Here is a 15,031-nt window from a genome sequence, read left to right as displayed (position 1 = left end):
CTGAGGCACCATCGATAGAACAAGCCCCCATGATCGAGGCTGCCTCTGTATCAGTACAGACATGACAGCCTGGGGTAGTGCCCCCTCTCACACCACAACACTGAGGAAGTTACCACAGGCATCTCAGCTACAGGCAAAAACATCTTCCTCAGCCACAGGGGGAGCACCCCTTAGGAGTGGCCACATGAGGATGGTGCCATGTTGGTAGTTTCACTTTGTGGGTCACCTGGGTGTCTTTTGTAATGCTTTGTTCATTGATTAAGCATCAATGTAATGAAATGGTTAGTGATCGCACCCTGAATTGGGTGATCCCATTGTTTTGAGGGCATTAAGGCACCAGCAGGTTGAAGTGTCTGAGTGAGGCAAAGGTGGATGCTCAGGGACACTGTGTGGCCAGTGGCAATGTATCTTCCAGGCATTGCAGGGAAACAGGAGATTACAGAATCAAATAATTGTTACAGCACAGAAGGAGACCATTCGGCCCATCGTGTCTGCACCAGCTCTCTGAATGAGCAATTCATCTTTGCAATTTTCCTGCCTTCTCTCCATAACTCTGCAGATTATTCCTTTTCAGATAATTATCCAATTCTCTTTTGAATGCCTCGATTGTATCTGCCTCCAACATACTCTCAGGCAGTGCATTCCAGACCTTGACCACTCGCTGCGTGAAAAAGATTTTCCTCGTGTCACTTTTGTTTCTTTTGCCAATTACTTTAAATCTAATTTTCAATCCTTTCAATAGTGGGAATAGTCTCAGTGTGGTACACATCCTGGATGTGGCCGCACCTTGTGGGAAGAGTGTAATATTGGGCCAAATGCCATGCAGGATGAGCTCTCTTCAGAAGAAGCATGCCTGGATTCGTGCAGCCTGAGTTTCTCTGTGATCCTGGTCAGTGGTCTAACAGCTCAGCCGAACCTCTGGAAGGTCTTACAATGTAGGATCATCGTGCTCCACCACGTCTTCCTCCATCTCCTCCTCATCCTCCTTCTCTGAAGATGTGGTGCTGTTCCCTTACGTCTTCCTCCTCAAAATTGATCCATCTCTGGAGGGCTGGGGGCATGTTGAACAGACAGCAGCATACCACCCTCATGTGAGAAATTCTTGAGGGAGTGTACTGGAGGGAGCCCCTGACCAGTTGTCACTACAACCACATCTTCAGGAGTTTGATGGCCTGTTCGATGCTAGCCCTTGTGCTGAGGTGGCAGTGGCTCTAACAGCACTGTCCCTCCATTGTAACATTGTGCACAGGTGTCAACAGCCATTTTCTCAATGGAAAGCCCTAGTCCCCTCGGATCCATTCACATCGTCTCTCTGGTAACATGAATAGTTGTGGCACCTGCAAATGCCTCAGGATGAAGCTGTCATGGCAAGATTAGATTAGATTAGTTTAGATTAGATTAGAGATACAGCACTGAAACAGGCCCTTCGGCCCACCGAGTCTGTGCCGAACATCAACCACCCATTTATACTAATCCTACACTAATCCCATATTCCTACCAAACATCCCCACCTGTCCCTACATTTCCCTACCTCCTACCTATACTAGTGACAATTTATAATGGTCAATTTACCTACCAACCTGCAAGTCTTTTGGCTTGTGGGAGGAAACCGGAGCACCCGGAGGAAACCCACGCAGACACAGGGAGAACTTGCAAACTCCACACAGGCAGTACCCAGAATCGAACCCGGGTCCCTGGAGCTGTGAGGCTGCAGTGCTAACCACTGCGCCACTGTGCCGCCCTGGCAACTGCCAGGAAACCTTGATCACACCTCTAGAAAACAGCTGGTGGAATTTAAGGTTAATTAATAAATTCAATAAATTAATAAAATCTTGAATTGAAATCTGGAGTCTCAGGAATGGTGCCATCAAACTAACATTGATTGTCACAAAAAAACCATCAGGTTCACTAATGCCCTTTAGCGAAGGAAATCTGCTGTCCTTATCTGGTCTGGCCTACATGTGACTCCTGACCCACAGCAATGTTGTTGCCTCTTAACTGCCCTCTGAAATGGCCTAGCAAGCCACCCAGTTGTCAAGGACAATTAGGGATGGGCAACAAATGCTGGCCTTGCCAGTGCCGCCCACATCCCATGAAAGAAGAAAATGTGACTTCTGGTGCCACCAGTGCTCCGACTTGTCCAGGAAGTTGATTCTTTGGTGGTACACTCTATGGTGAGCACAGCACCTTCGTGCTCTCCCTGTCACTACTGAAGACAAAAAGGTAGTCTCTCACTACTGAAGCAATGGAGTTTTTAAACACTTGTAAGTGAGTTAATTCTGGAAGGTTCTCATATGTAGTTTCTAACTTTAATGCCCATATCCAACGGTTAAAAGTAACTTGCTTCACCCTCTCAAATTCTAAATATGTCTGCCCAGTCAATCTCCGTAAATTCCTAAACTTCTGACGGTAAGCTTCCGGGACTAACTCATACACAGTGAGAATAGCCTTTTTTGCCATCTCAATCTGCAGAAGCAACCTCAGGAAGCATGGCATAAGCTTCATGAGCTCTGCCCACCAACGGGCCCTGCATAATCAGTGTCCAACTTTCTTTCTGCCATTTCATCTGTTCAGCTATTTTTCAAAAGATATGATAAATGCCTCTAAATCCCTTTCCTCAAACTTAGGAAGAGCCTGTATAAATTTAAACAACTTTGCGCTGGGACCTGAGCTAAATTGAGATTCTTCCTGACCTGAATTTTCCCTGGATTGAAGACTACCTTTTTGTCTTGGTTCCATTTCTTTTAACTTAAATTCCCTCTCTTTCTCCCTTTCCTCTTTTTTTCCAATTCAAGTATTCTTACTTCTTTTTCCACATCAAGTTTTTTCTGGTTCTAACTGAATCCTAGCCAATACCACTGCAATACCACCACTGGAAAAGTCCTGGGGAAAATTGATGTACAGAGAGATTTGGGTTTTCAGGTCCATTGTTCCCTGAAGGTGGCAACGCAGGTCAATAGAGTGGTCAAGAAGGCATACGGCATGCTTTCCTTCATTGAGTATCAGGGTTGGCAGGTCATGTTACTGTTGTATAAGACTTTGGTTCAGCCACAATTGGAATACTGCGTGCAGTTCTGGTCGCCACATTACCAAAAGGATGTGGATGTTTTGGAGAGGGTGCAGAGGAGGTTCACCAGGATGTTGCCTGGTATGGAGGGCGCTAGCTATGAAGAGAGGTTGAGTAGATTAGGATTATTTTCATTAGAAAGACGGAGGTTGAGGGGGGACCTGATTGAGGTGTACAAAATCATGAGAGGTATAGACAGGGTGGATAGCAAGAAGCTTTTTCCCAGAGTGGGGGATTCAATTACAAGGGGACATGAGTTCAAAGTGAAAGGGGAAATGTTTAGGGGGGATATGCGTGGAAAGTTCTTTACGCAGAGGGTGGTGGGTGCATGAAACGCATTACCAGCGCAGGTGGTAGATGCGGGCACGATAGCGTCTTTTAAGATGTATCTAGACAGATACATGAATGGGCAGGAAGCAGAGAGATACAGACCCTTAGAAAATAGGCGACAGGTTTAGATAGAGGATTTGGATCGGCGTAGGCTTGGAGGGCCGAAGGGCCTGTTCCTGTGCTGTAATTTTCTTTGTTCTTTGTTCTTTGTTCTATCACTCTCGTGCCTACTACTTTCTTTTTCCTCATATTCCCCTTCATCATTATCATCATCATCATCTTCTACTAATTCCAGATGTTTGGCTAGTATGTTAATTATTTCTGCTTTTTGGCACCTGATTTCAATTCCAACCCCAATTTTGCTGCCAATCCTTTGAATTTGTTCTAAGTTAAAGTTATCAGGCCACTCAGGGAAACATTCTGCTTTCCCAAAAACTTTGCTGCAACCGCTAATGCCATTATAATTGTACAGACTGTACCTTATTCTACAAGAGACCTGGTTCTTTTTATTTCTTTGTCGTTGGCGTTAGATTTAGATCCCAACAATTGAGTTTCCAATTGATATGATACCAAATGCGAGAGAAATTAAACATGATAGCAGACATAAGACCCCAATTTAAATATGTTATCCCAAAGACGAGAAATTAATATGATTCAATCCCAGTTGAGCCCCCAATTAATATGTTATGACATAACAGCTCAAGACAAATCCCCCAATCAAATTATATGATTCTGATTGTGGTGGGAGCAACGCACTGTCAATTCAATTCCATCACTCCGCAGGTCACCTAACATATCACTTTAAACTTTCCAAATTAAAGGAAGCCACAGCCGAATTAAACCCTGAATGAGGCTAACCAAACCAGGTATCTTTAGATCAACAAATTAACTGTTTATTGAAGAAAATTAAATTCTTAAACATTAAGATATAAACATTTTTTTTTAAAGTAACAAATTCCTTGCAGATTTACACTCCTACTGAAGTGGAATCTTCCAATGTGGAACAGTCCAAGGTCGCTTGAAGTCCTTGTAGCCATCCGATGGGAAAAAAAAGAAGTTCCCCAACCATTGGAAACCCAGCAGTCCAGTTCAGCAGCCGAAGTGTCACTCTTCCGTTTCCAATGATGAACACCAATTAACAATTTGTTTTTTCTTTAAAAAATAATTAATCTGGCTTGACGTTTCAGAATTCTGAGAGTATAATAGGGTTTAAATAAACTGAGGGAGAGCTCTCCTATTTCCTGCAGTACATGCTGGCAGAATAGTCTGTCTGTTTCTCTCAAAAGCCAGTTTTTCATCGAGTTTCAAAATGTCAATGGCAACATTGTATATCCTGCTCTGGTCTCTGATTAGCTGTATCTGGGGCAACCAAGATGCACTTTCCTTGCTGGCTGTCTTAAAGGAGTACCGATCCTTTGCTGTCTTAGACATATGGCATATTTCCCCCCAAAAAACAGTATCAGGACAGTGACAATGTGGGACTCACTCGCATAAGGAGTAGCTAAGAAAATAGCATTCAAAGGGAAGCTGGGTACGTGCATGGGGAGAAATGCTCAGAAGGTTAGCTGATAATGTTCGATGAAGTGGAATGGGAGAAAGCCTGTGTGCAGAAGAAACACCAGCAAAGACAAGTTGAGCTGAATGTTACCCTGCTCTAAATTCTATCTAATTATATGTGATATGTACTATAAATATTGATAAATGCTGTCATGCAGCTTGACCTATGCTGAGCTCTCCAGAAGCGTCACTATAGATGATCTGTTCTTTATTACAGGTGACCCTGGTTTTCAGGAACGTGCCATTGGCGGTGGTACAGGAGTACCCTGAGTACCATCTTCTGCATTGTGAATGTTGCCTGAGGGAGAAGTGATTCCGACTCATCCTTGTGATGCTTTAGCCATTCTGAAAGTAGTTACTGTACACTTTTGAGGCAGGTTATGCCACAGGTGACAGATGGGGGCTCCAATGAAATTCTGATCTGGGAGACCGAAAAGGAAACTAGGTTCAATGGCCAATTGTCTGGAATGAGCTGTAAATGTCCAGCTGGAGCTGGACTCTTTGTATAATGAACTGCACACTGAGATATGTCCTACATTGTTCAATCTTTAAACTGTATCCTTGCCTTCCAATATATTTAATCAAACGTGTATAGAGTTTTATCATGCAATGCTAAGAGAAATGGTACATAATTTTACTGATTGCAATTTGGGAAGATCTCTAGACCGACTGGATTATGTGGAAACATACTGAAACAAATTGTGATCAATTAAAGGTGTAATTAGGCAGACAGCTGCTATACACTAAAATAACTCACAGCAGCCTCCAAAAAGGTTAGTGGCTTAAATTTACTGATGCAATCATTCAACAGACACATTGGAGACCAATTGATCTCGGAGGCAGTATGTGTGGAGTGGACTCAGAAACATATAAAAATAGGAGCAGGAGTAGCCCATTCGGCCCTGCTCCAACATTCAAAAAAGATCATGGCTGATTGTCTAATTCAGTACCCTGTTCCCACTTTCTCCCCATATCCCTTGATCCCTTTGGCATTGAGAAATATATCTATCTTCTTCTTGCCTATCTTTAATGACTTGGCCTCCACTGCCTTCTGTGGTAGAGAATTCCATAGGTTCACCACCCTCTTAGTGAGAAATTTCTCCTCATCTCAGTTCTCATTCTTCTAAAATCCAGTGAATATTGGCCTAGTCGACCCAATCTCTCCTCATACGTCAATCCTGCCATCCCAGGAATCAGCCTAGTAAATCTTCTTTGCACTCCTTCCATGGCAAGAACATCCTTCCTCAGATAAAGAGACCAAAACTGCACGCAATACTCCAGATATGGTCTCACCAAGGCCCTGTATAACTGCAGTAAGACATCCTTGCTCCTGTACTCAAATCCTCTTGCAATGAAGGCCAACATACCATTCACGTTCCTAACTGCTTGCTGCACCCGAATGCTTGCTTTCAGTGACTTGTGTACACAAGGACACCCAGGTCTCTTTGCACCTCCCCTTTTCCCAATCTATCACCATTCCACGTTATACTACATCTGCCTTGCATTTGCCCACTCACCCAACTTGTCCAAATCACATTGCAGCCTCTTCGTATCCTCCTCACAGCTCATATTCCTCCCCAGCTTTGTACCAGCTGCAAACTTGGAAATGTTACATTTCGTTCCCTCACCCAAGTCATTAATATACATTGTGAATATCTGGGGCCCAAGCACTGTTCCCTGTGGTACCCTACCTGTCACTGCCTGCCACCCGGAAAAAGACCCTTTTATTCCTACTCTCTGTTTCTTGTCTGTCAACCAGTTCTCAATCCATGCCAGTATATGGCATGTGCTTTAATTTGGTACGCTAACCTCTTATGTGGGACCTTATCAAAAACCTTCTGAAAATCCAAATACACCACATCCACTGGTTCTCCCTTATCTATTCTACTAGTTACATCCTCAAAAAACTCCAGTAGATTTGTTAAGCATGTTTCCCTTTCGTAAACCCATGCTGACTTTGCCCAATCCCGTTTATGCTTTCCAGGTGTTCTGCTATCACATCCTTTATAATAGACTCTAGCATTTTCCCCACCACTGATGTAAGTCTCACTGGTCTGTAATTACCTGTTTTTTCTCTCCCTCCTTTTTTAAATAGTGGGGTTACATTTGCCACCCTCCAATCTGCAGGAACTACTCTCGAGTCTATAGAAATTTGGAAGATGACCACCAATGCATCCACTATTTCCAGGGCCATTTCCTTTAGTACTCTGGGATATAGATTATCAGGCCCTGGGGATTTGTCAGCCTTTAACCCCATTAATTTCCCTAGCACTATTTTTTATACCAATACTGATTTCCTTGGGTTCCTCCCTCTCATTAGACCCTTGGTTCCCTAACATTTCTGGGAGGTTATTTGTGTCCTCGCTTGTGAAGACAGAACCAACGTATGTGTTGAATTGTTCTGCCATTTCTTTGTTCCCTGTCAGTTTTTATGTTCCCCGCAAGTTTACTCTCATACTCTATTTTCCCCTGCTTAATCAAACTCTTTGTCCTCCTTTGCTGAATTCTAAACTGCTCCCAATCCTCAGACAATCCTCTTTGGATCTAATACTATCCCTAATTTATTTTGTAGGCCATGGTTGAGCCACCTTTCTAGTTTTATTTTTGCACCACACAGAAATGAATGACTCCTCATAGCAGTGAAGATTAAAGGGAGCTCTAATAACAAAAACAACAACTTGCATAGATATATAGGGTCTTACAAGCAATAAAAAGTCCCAAGGTGCTTCACAGGGGAACTAGGCAACAAAATATGACACAAGGGCACATAAAGAAATATTAGGTCACATGACCAAAAGCTGGGTCAAAGAAGTTGGTTTTAAATAGTGTCTTAAAGGAGGGAAGCAAGGCAGAGAGGCAGAGAGGGGAAGGGCAGATATTCCAGAGCTTCAGGACGAGGCATCTGAAGACTCGACCACCACCAATGGTGGACGGATTAAAATCCAGTATGATCAAGGTGCCAGAGATAGAGGAGTGGAGGTATCTTGAAGGCTTGTAGGACTGGAGGAGATTACAGAGATAGCAAGTGATCAGGCCATGGAAGAATTTGAAAACAAGAGTGAAAATTTTCGACTCGAGGCATTGTTTAATCAGGAGAAAGGTCAGTGATCACAGAGCTGAAAGGTGAACGGGATTTGGTGCGGGTTGGGACATGGGCAGCAGTGTTTTGAATGACCTCAAATTTATGGAGAGTAGAAAGAGGGAGGTCAGCCAGAAGGACATGAGAATACTCAAGTCTAGAGGTAACAAAGACATGGATAAGGATTTCAGTCGCAGATGAACTGAGACAGGGCAGGTTGGCTGATGATATGGAGATTGAAATAGGCCATCTTAGTGACAACATGGATATATGGGTTAAAGCTGGTCTCAGGGTTCAAAATGACACTGAGCTTGCGAACAGTGTGGTTCAGCCTCAGACAGTTAGCAGGGAGAGGGATGGAATCAGTGGTTCGGGAGCAGAGTTTGTGGTGGGAACTGAAGGCAATGGCTTCAGTCTTCCCAATGTTTAATTGGAGGACATTCCTGCTTATCCAGTACTGGATGTCAGACAAGCAGCCTGAGACCGTGAAGTTTGTGGTAATGGGGAAACCTGGGTGTTGTTAACAGAAATATGGAAACTGACGCTGTGTTTTCAGGATGATGTCAACAAAGGGATGAGAAATAGGAGGGGGCCAAGGATATCTGCTTGGGAGACACCAGAGGTGGGAAGGGGAGCCACTGATGGGCATTGTCTGGCTACGATAAGAAAAATAAAAATGGAACCAGGTGAGTACAGTCCACTTAGCTGTATGATGGTGGAAAGGTTCTGGAGGAAGATACTGTGATCGACTGTGTCAAAGGCTGCAGTCAGGTTGAGAAGGATGAGGAGGGATATTAGAATAGGTGATGAAAAGCTTGGACAAATAGATACATTATCAAGAAGGAGAGAAAGATCGAGAAGCGAACGGTAGGGAGACAATTCCACAGTTTAGTGACTAGGCAGTTGAGTGCATGGTCAATGGCGAAGTAATTGAAATCAGGGATTACAAGAGGCCAGAATTGAAGGAGTGCAGAGATCTCGGAGTGAGGCAGGGGTGGAAGAGTGTACAGAGATAGGGAGGGTGAGGCCATGGAGAGATTTGAAAATGAGAATCGAGGCATTGCTGGACCAGAAGGCAATGTAGGGCAACCAGCACAAGTTGATGCGCCAACAAGACTTGTTGAGAGTTAGGATACAGGCAATAGAGGTTCGGATGATCTCAACTTTATGAAGAGTGCCAATAAGAGGCCGATTAGAAGGCCATTGGAACAAGTCTGAAAGTAACAAAGGATAACAAAGGGAGTGGCAAATGGAATTTAACGCAGAGAAGTGTGAAGTGATGCATTTTGGGAAGTTAAACTAGGGCAGGACATATACAGTGAATGGCAGGGCCCTGGGGAGTGTTCTTGAGCAGAGAGACCTTGGCATGCAAGTACATAGCTCCCTGAAAGTGGCAACACAGGTAGACAGGGTGGTGAAGAAGGTGTATGGCATGCTTGCCTTCATCGGCCGAGGCATTGAGTACAAGAGTTGGGACGTCATGTTACAGTTGTACATAATGTTGGTTAGGCCGCATTTGGAGTACTGTGTGCGGTTCTGGTCGCCACACGACAGGAAAGATGTGATTAAGCTGGGGAGGGTGCAGAAAAGATTCACAAGGATGTTGCCTGGTATGGAGGGCTTGAGTTATAAAGAGAGATTGGATAGGCTGGGTCTGTTTTCCCTGGAGCGAAGGAGGCTGAGAGGGGACATGATAGAGGTATATAAAATTATGAAAGGCATAGATAGGATAGATAGCCAGAGTCTGTTTCCCATGGTAGGGGTGACTAAAACTAGAGAGCATAGATTTAAGGTAAGAGGGAGGAGGTTTAAAGGGGATCAAAGGAGTAAATTTTTCACACAAAGAATAGTGAGTATCTGGAATGAGCTGCCTGAGGAGGTGGTGGATGCAGGAACAGTAGCAACATTTAAGAGGCATCTGGACAGGTACTTGAATGAGCAAGGCATAGAGGGATATGGAATTAATGCAGGCAGGTGGGATTAGTATGGATAGGCATTATGGTCGGCATGGACGCAGTGGGCCAAAGGGCCTGTTTCTCTGCTGTAGGACTCTATGACTCTATAATTGACGAGACAGGGGATGTTATAGTGCAAAAAGAGAGTCCCTGATTTCAACAGAAGATCTGACAACAGATATGGCTCATGGGACCAGACTGTAACTGAGTTATTGGAGCAGTGGAGTCTCAATGTTAATCAATGAGATACTTCATTGCATAATACTGCTGATCCTGGAAACCTGAAATAAAAAGAGGACATTCTGGATAATAATCAGAAGGTCAGGCAACATCTCTGGAGATAGAAACAGAGATAACATTTCAGGCTGATGACTTTTCGGGAGAACAAGTATATCTTGAAGCACATTCGTTGCAAAGTTATGTTATTGGAGCACTTCCAGTGACTCGCTGATGCAGACAAGTTCAAGCCCTGCATTCCTTTTTCAACCAGAAGCTCGTGATGCAGATGTTCCAGAGAGAGAAAATCAGTTCCAGGATATTGAATAAAAGTATCAGCCAATGATAGCTGCAGTCGGCTTTCTGTAAGGGAGCAGAAATATTGCCCTGAATGGGCTGAGTATTTCCCACTAGAAAACAAGTTAAGTCAGTAAAATTAGACCTGTTTAATATGAACTTAGTGGGGAAAACCACTGATATACAAGGCTGAATGACTGTCTTCATTGGGGAACAACTGCCGAGAAAGGGAAGAGTTTTACATTTGTTGATGTTTTACAGCAGACTATATCAGATCGGCCATCGTCTGTACACGAATCTCGATTTTTCTTTCGGTTGACTTTGATTAAGGGAAAATTGGGCGATGGTTTTAGATAGAGCTTTAGACAACACTGGGGATCAACCTCCGCCAGTTCTTTTGTGTGCTAGTCATTTTCGCCACCCTACATTGTTAATTTACAGTGGAATAGATCACATATAAGGTTACTGCACAAGCTAAGAGCTCATGGTGTTAGAGGCAATATATTAGCATCGATACATGATTGGCCAATTAACAGATAACAGCGAGTTTGGATAAATGGTCATTTTTACCTTAACGAACTGCAAGTCATGGAGTGGCACAGGGATGAGTGCTGGGGCCTCAACTATTTACAGTCTATAGGAATGATTTGGATGAAGGGTCCAGGTGCATTGTAGCCAAATTTGCTGACAATACAAAGATAGGTGGGAAAACAAGTCCTGAGAAGGACACCAAGAGTCTGTAAAGGGACATAGGTAGATTAAGAGAGTGGGCAAAAAAATGGCAGATGGGACATAATGTGGGAAAATGCGAATTTATCCACTTTGGTGGAAAGGACAGAAAAGCAGATATTTAAATAGAGAAAGATGACAGAATGGTGTGGTACAGAGGGATCTGGGTGTGTCGTACATGGAACACAATAAGTTAGCATGCAGGTACTAGGAATAATTAGGAAGACAAATTGAACATTGGCCTTTTTTGTAAAGGAATTGGAGTATAAAGGTAGGGAAGCCTTCCTACATCTGTCCAGGGCATTGGTGATAATGCACCTGGAGTACTGCATATGGTTTTGATCTCCTTATTTAAGGAGGGATTTTTAAAAATTCATTCATGGGATGTGGGCGTCGCAGGCCTGGCCAGCATTTATTGCCCATCCCTAATTGCCCTTGAACTGAGTGGCTTGCTGGGCCATTTCAGAGGGCATGTAAGAGTTAACCACATTGCTGTGGATCAGGAGTCACATGTAGGCCAGACCAGGTAAGGACAGCAGATTTCCTTTCCTAAAGGACATTAGTGAACCAGATGGGTTTTTACAACAATCGACAAAGATTTCATGGCCATCACTAGACTAGCTTTAAATTCCAGATTTATTAATTGAATTCAAATTCCACCTTCTGCTGTGGTGGGTTTCGAACCCATGTCCCCAGATGGGTCTCTGGGTTACTAGTCCAGTGACTTTACCAGCATTGGAGGCAGTTAAGAGAAGTTTCATTACTTTGATTCCTGGAATAAGGGACTTGTCTTATGGGGAAAGGTTGAGCAGGTTAGGACCATTTTCTTTGGAATTTCGAAGAATGAGGGGTTTGCTGATTGAAACATATATTCTGAAGGGGGCTGACATGGAAGATACTGATAGGATGTTTATCCTTGTGGAGGAATCTAGAACCAGGGGCTATAGTTTCACAAAAATGGGTCATCTATTTAAGATGGCAATGATGAGGAATCGATTCTCTCAGAGCGTCATAAATCTTGGGAATTCTCTACCTCAGAGAGCTGTGGAGGCTGGGTCACTGAATATAGTCACGGGTGAGATAGACAGATTACTATATGGGGTCAAGGGTTCAGAGGAGCAGGCAGCAAAGTGGAATTGAGGCCATGATAAGATCGACCATGATCTTACGGAATGATGTAGCAGGCTCGAGGGGCCGAATGGAATCTTCCTACTTCTATTTCTTCTGTTCTTATATTCTTGACATTATGTCATGTTGTAAGACAAGTGATAGCGAGTCAACTATCCCTTTTTCTTCTCTCCCTGACTTCAATGGAAACCAACATGGAGACAGATGTTGCGCTGAATTTTCAGGCCTCAAAAGGTAGGAACAGAGACAGAAGGGCCCAAATATCACAGTGCTGGGCAGTGTGCCAATTTCAATGGTTTCCGGTGCTGGCAATAATCAGCAGGGCAGGTGGGGGTCAGGGTACGAATCCCACTGTCCTTCCAATTGAGGCCAAATTTTAAAAGGAGCAGATAGGTTACCAGCACCTTCAGGAAGAGATCATTTGAAGGGAGGTGGGTACAGAGTAGGGACAGTGTTAGCGCATCACCACAGCCCCATAAGAGGGCCAGCAGGGCAAATGGGGACTGTCACTGGGCAACAGGATGACCTTGGCACTGCACAGATGACAGGGAAAGTGATCAATCATCTCCTCGGATTTAGATGGGATTGCCACACCCTCCGTCCCAGCATCATGGGAGCAGAAGGGCAGGCACCAAGGCTGCCAAGGACAATTGGGCAACTGCGTGCACAGAAGGAAGGCTCAGGCTGGCAATGGTGGCACGACTGTCAGATTTTAGGCCCATTGGTGATAAAGGGCAATACCTTCCACAGGAATGGCAGACCCCTGGGCATCAGAAGGGCATGGTAGATGAAAGAGGGACAGGATGGACACGGAGGTGAAATCCTCAGCACAGGATCTACCACCGAAGACAGAGGTACCTTGAGATGACCGAGAACCAATGTTGAGGGAGACTGGGACTCTCCAGACAGATGGTCACAGACATCTGTTCCCTCGTCACCACAGACCTCGCACCTCACAACACTGGTCACCACACCCTGCCGGTGGCTGTCAAGGTCACTGTGGCCTTGAATGTCTTTGATTTTGGCTCCTTCCAAGGATAAGCTGCAGGCCTTAGTGGCATCTCATAAACTGCCTGGACACCACTGCATCTCGCTGGTCATGGATACCCTCCTTGTCAGAGCTGGGCAGCACATTCATTTCACGTCAGACCAACCTTGCACGGACAGAGGGCATTGAAACTGATTCAACGTCTAACTGGTCTGCGACCACATCAAGAGTTTCCTCCATGTGTGCGCTTTCTTTCCTGGTGGCTGCCATGAATCCTTCATCCTCTGCCAGTCCAGGCTGCCTCAGATCTTCACTCCTGGCCCCAAGGTTCGTGAATGGATCCTGGGGGACAAGGGATATCCCTTGAAGAGTTGGCTACTGACCTCTCAGCAGGAACTCCTGACCAAAGGCACAAGGCAACACAACCAATGCCACAAGCTCAGTCCCCTGTGACAACTTGAGCAGGCCAAAGAGTTCTGAAGATGTGAATCTGGTGCCTGGACCAGCCAGATAGCACCTTCCAATACCCTCCTGCAAGATTCTAGGTTATCCTGGTGGTCTTCTATGCTCTCAGTAACATGGCTCTCCAGAGAGGCATGGACCTTGAGGAGAATTAGGCCCTGGAAGGAGACAGCTCACTGGGGGATGAGCAGGAGCTGAGGTAAGAGAGGAGGAGGTTTTGGAGTTGGAAGGAGATGATGCTGAATGGAGAGGTGTCCCTGCTCCTCGACGAGATGGCCTCTTCCTGCCACCTTCCAGGAAGAGGACCTTCCTCCTCCCCCTCATGGCTTTCAGCATTATATCCAGGTCGATATTGATGAAGTGAGGGTCTGCCTTTCCCCTGCATGCCAGGCCTCTGTCTTCCCTGTGACATCTCGCTTCCCTCAGGTACTATGGAAGCTTTAGCACAAACTGCAGATCTCTCCCTCAGGACAACCAGCAGCCTCTGCCATGGGAGTCTTAATGAGACCCAAAAAAATAATGTGACACCCCCCCCTTCCCCCACCCCATTCCTATTCCCATTGGCTCTAAGCAGGCAGGAAGCCCGTCTCCATACCAATTAAGTGCCTCCCCCCACACCCTACAATCCGTATTTAATCAGTTTTTCTCCCTCATCAGGCAGACGGGGCTCCTGTTTCCCACCTCCATGGCGAAAATTCAGCTCAGAAACTGGGCTGCAGACTCGCTATCATCCGATTAATGTGATTGGACAATAACAACAGCCTGCCTTTACATAGCACCTTCAACAAAGGAAAACTTTGCCAGGTCTTCCAATGTAGCAGATATCAGAAAGAAGCTGGCACCAAGAAACATAAGGAGATATTCGGAGAGGGGAAGATAAACTTTGTCAACAATGGTAAAGAGAATCTTCATGCAAAAGGGAGAGGTGGAGAGGTTTAAGGAGGGAATCTCGGGGCCTGGACAGCTGAACACACCCGGGTTAATGGTGAGGTGATCAGAGCTAGCAGTGTTGAAAGGGTGCAGAGATTTCAGAGGTTTGTCGGGCTAGAGGAGGTTATTGATATAGGGACAGTGAGGCTAATGGAGGGTTTGAAGGCCGAGATTGACAATTTTAGATTCAAGGTATTGGTATACCAGGAGTCAATGGAGGTCATTTAATATATTTCCTGTCACAAATTAATTCCTTAAAAATATCTGCCATTACTGTCTAAAGCAGTCAATTA

General features: G+C 44.8%; 1 protein-coding gene across 6 annotated transcripts in view; it reads right to left on the bottom strand.

Annotated features, from left to right (window-relative positions):
- The window catches only part of LOC137345661 (uncharacterized), a 156,392-nt gene that overhangs the window by 22,856 nt on the left and 118,505 nt on the right, over nucleotides 1-15,031 (bottom strand). For 3 of the 6 annotated variants that reach the window (XM_068008915.1, XM_068008914.1, XM_068008913.1), the window contains one exon: nucleotides 4,269-10,567. The exons of 2 other annotated variants lie outside the window; for them this stretch is intronic. In XM_068008915.1, coding sequence (XP_067865016.1) covers nucleotides 10,451-10,567 — 117 coding nt within the window. In that variant the 3' untranslated portion in view covers nucleotides 4,269-10,450. Of the gene's footprint in view, nucleotides 1-4,268; nucleotides 10,615-15,031 lie in introns of those variants that run through there. One more of the 6 variants, XM_068008916.1, reaches the window with a different exon arrangement.

The sequence above is a fragment of the Heterodontus francisci genome, chromosome 29, assembly GCF_036365525.1.
Source record: "Heterodontus francisci isolate sHetFra1 chromosome 29, sHetFra1.hap1, whole genome shotgun sequence".
NCBI classification, from domain to species: domain Eukaryota; kingdom Metazoa; phylum Chordata; class Chondrichthyes; order Heterodontiformes; family Heterodontidae; genus Heterodontus; species Heterodontus francisci.
This window is presented reverse-complemented; position numbering and strand designations above follow the sequence as displayed.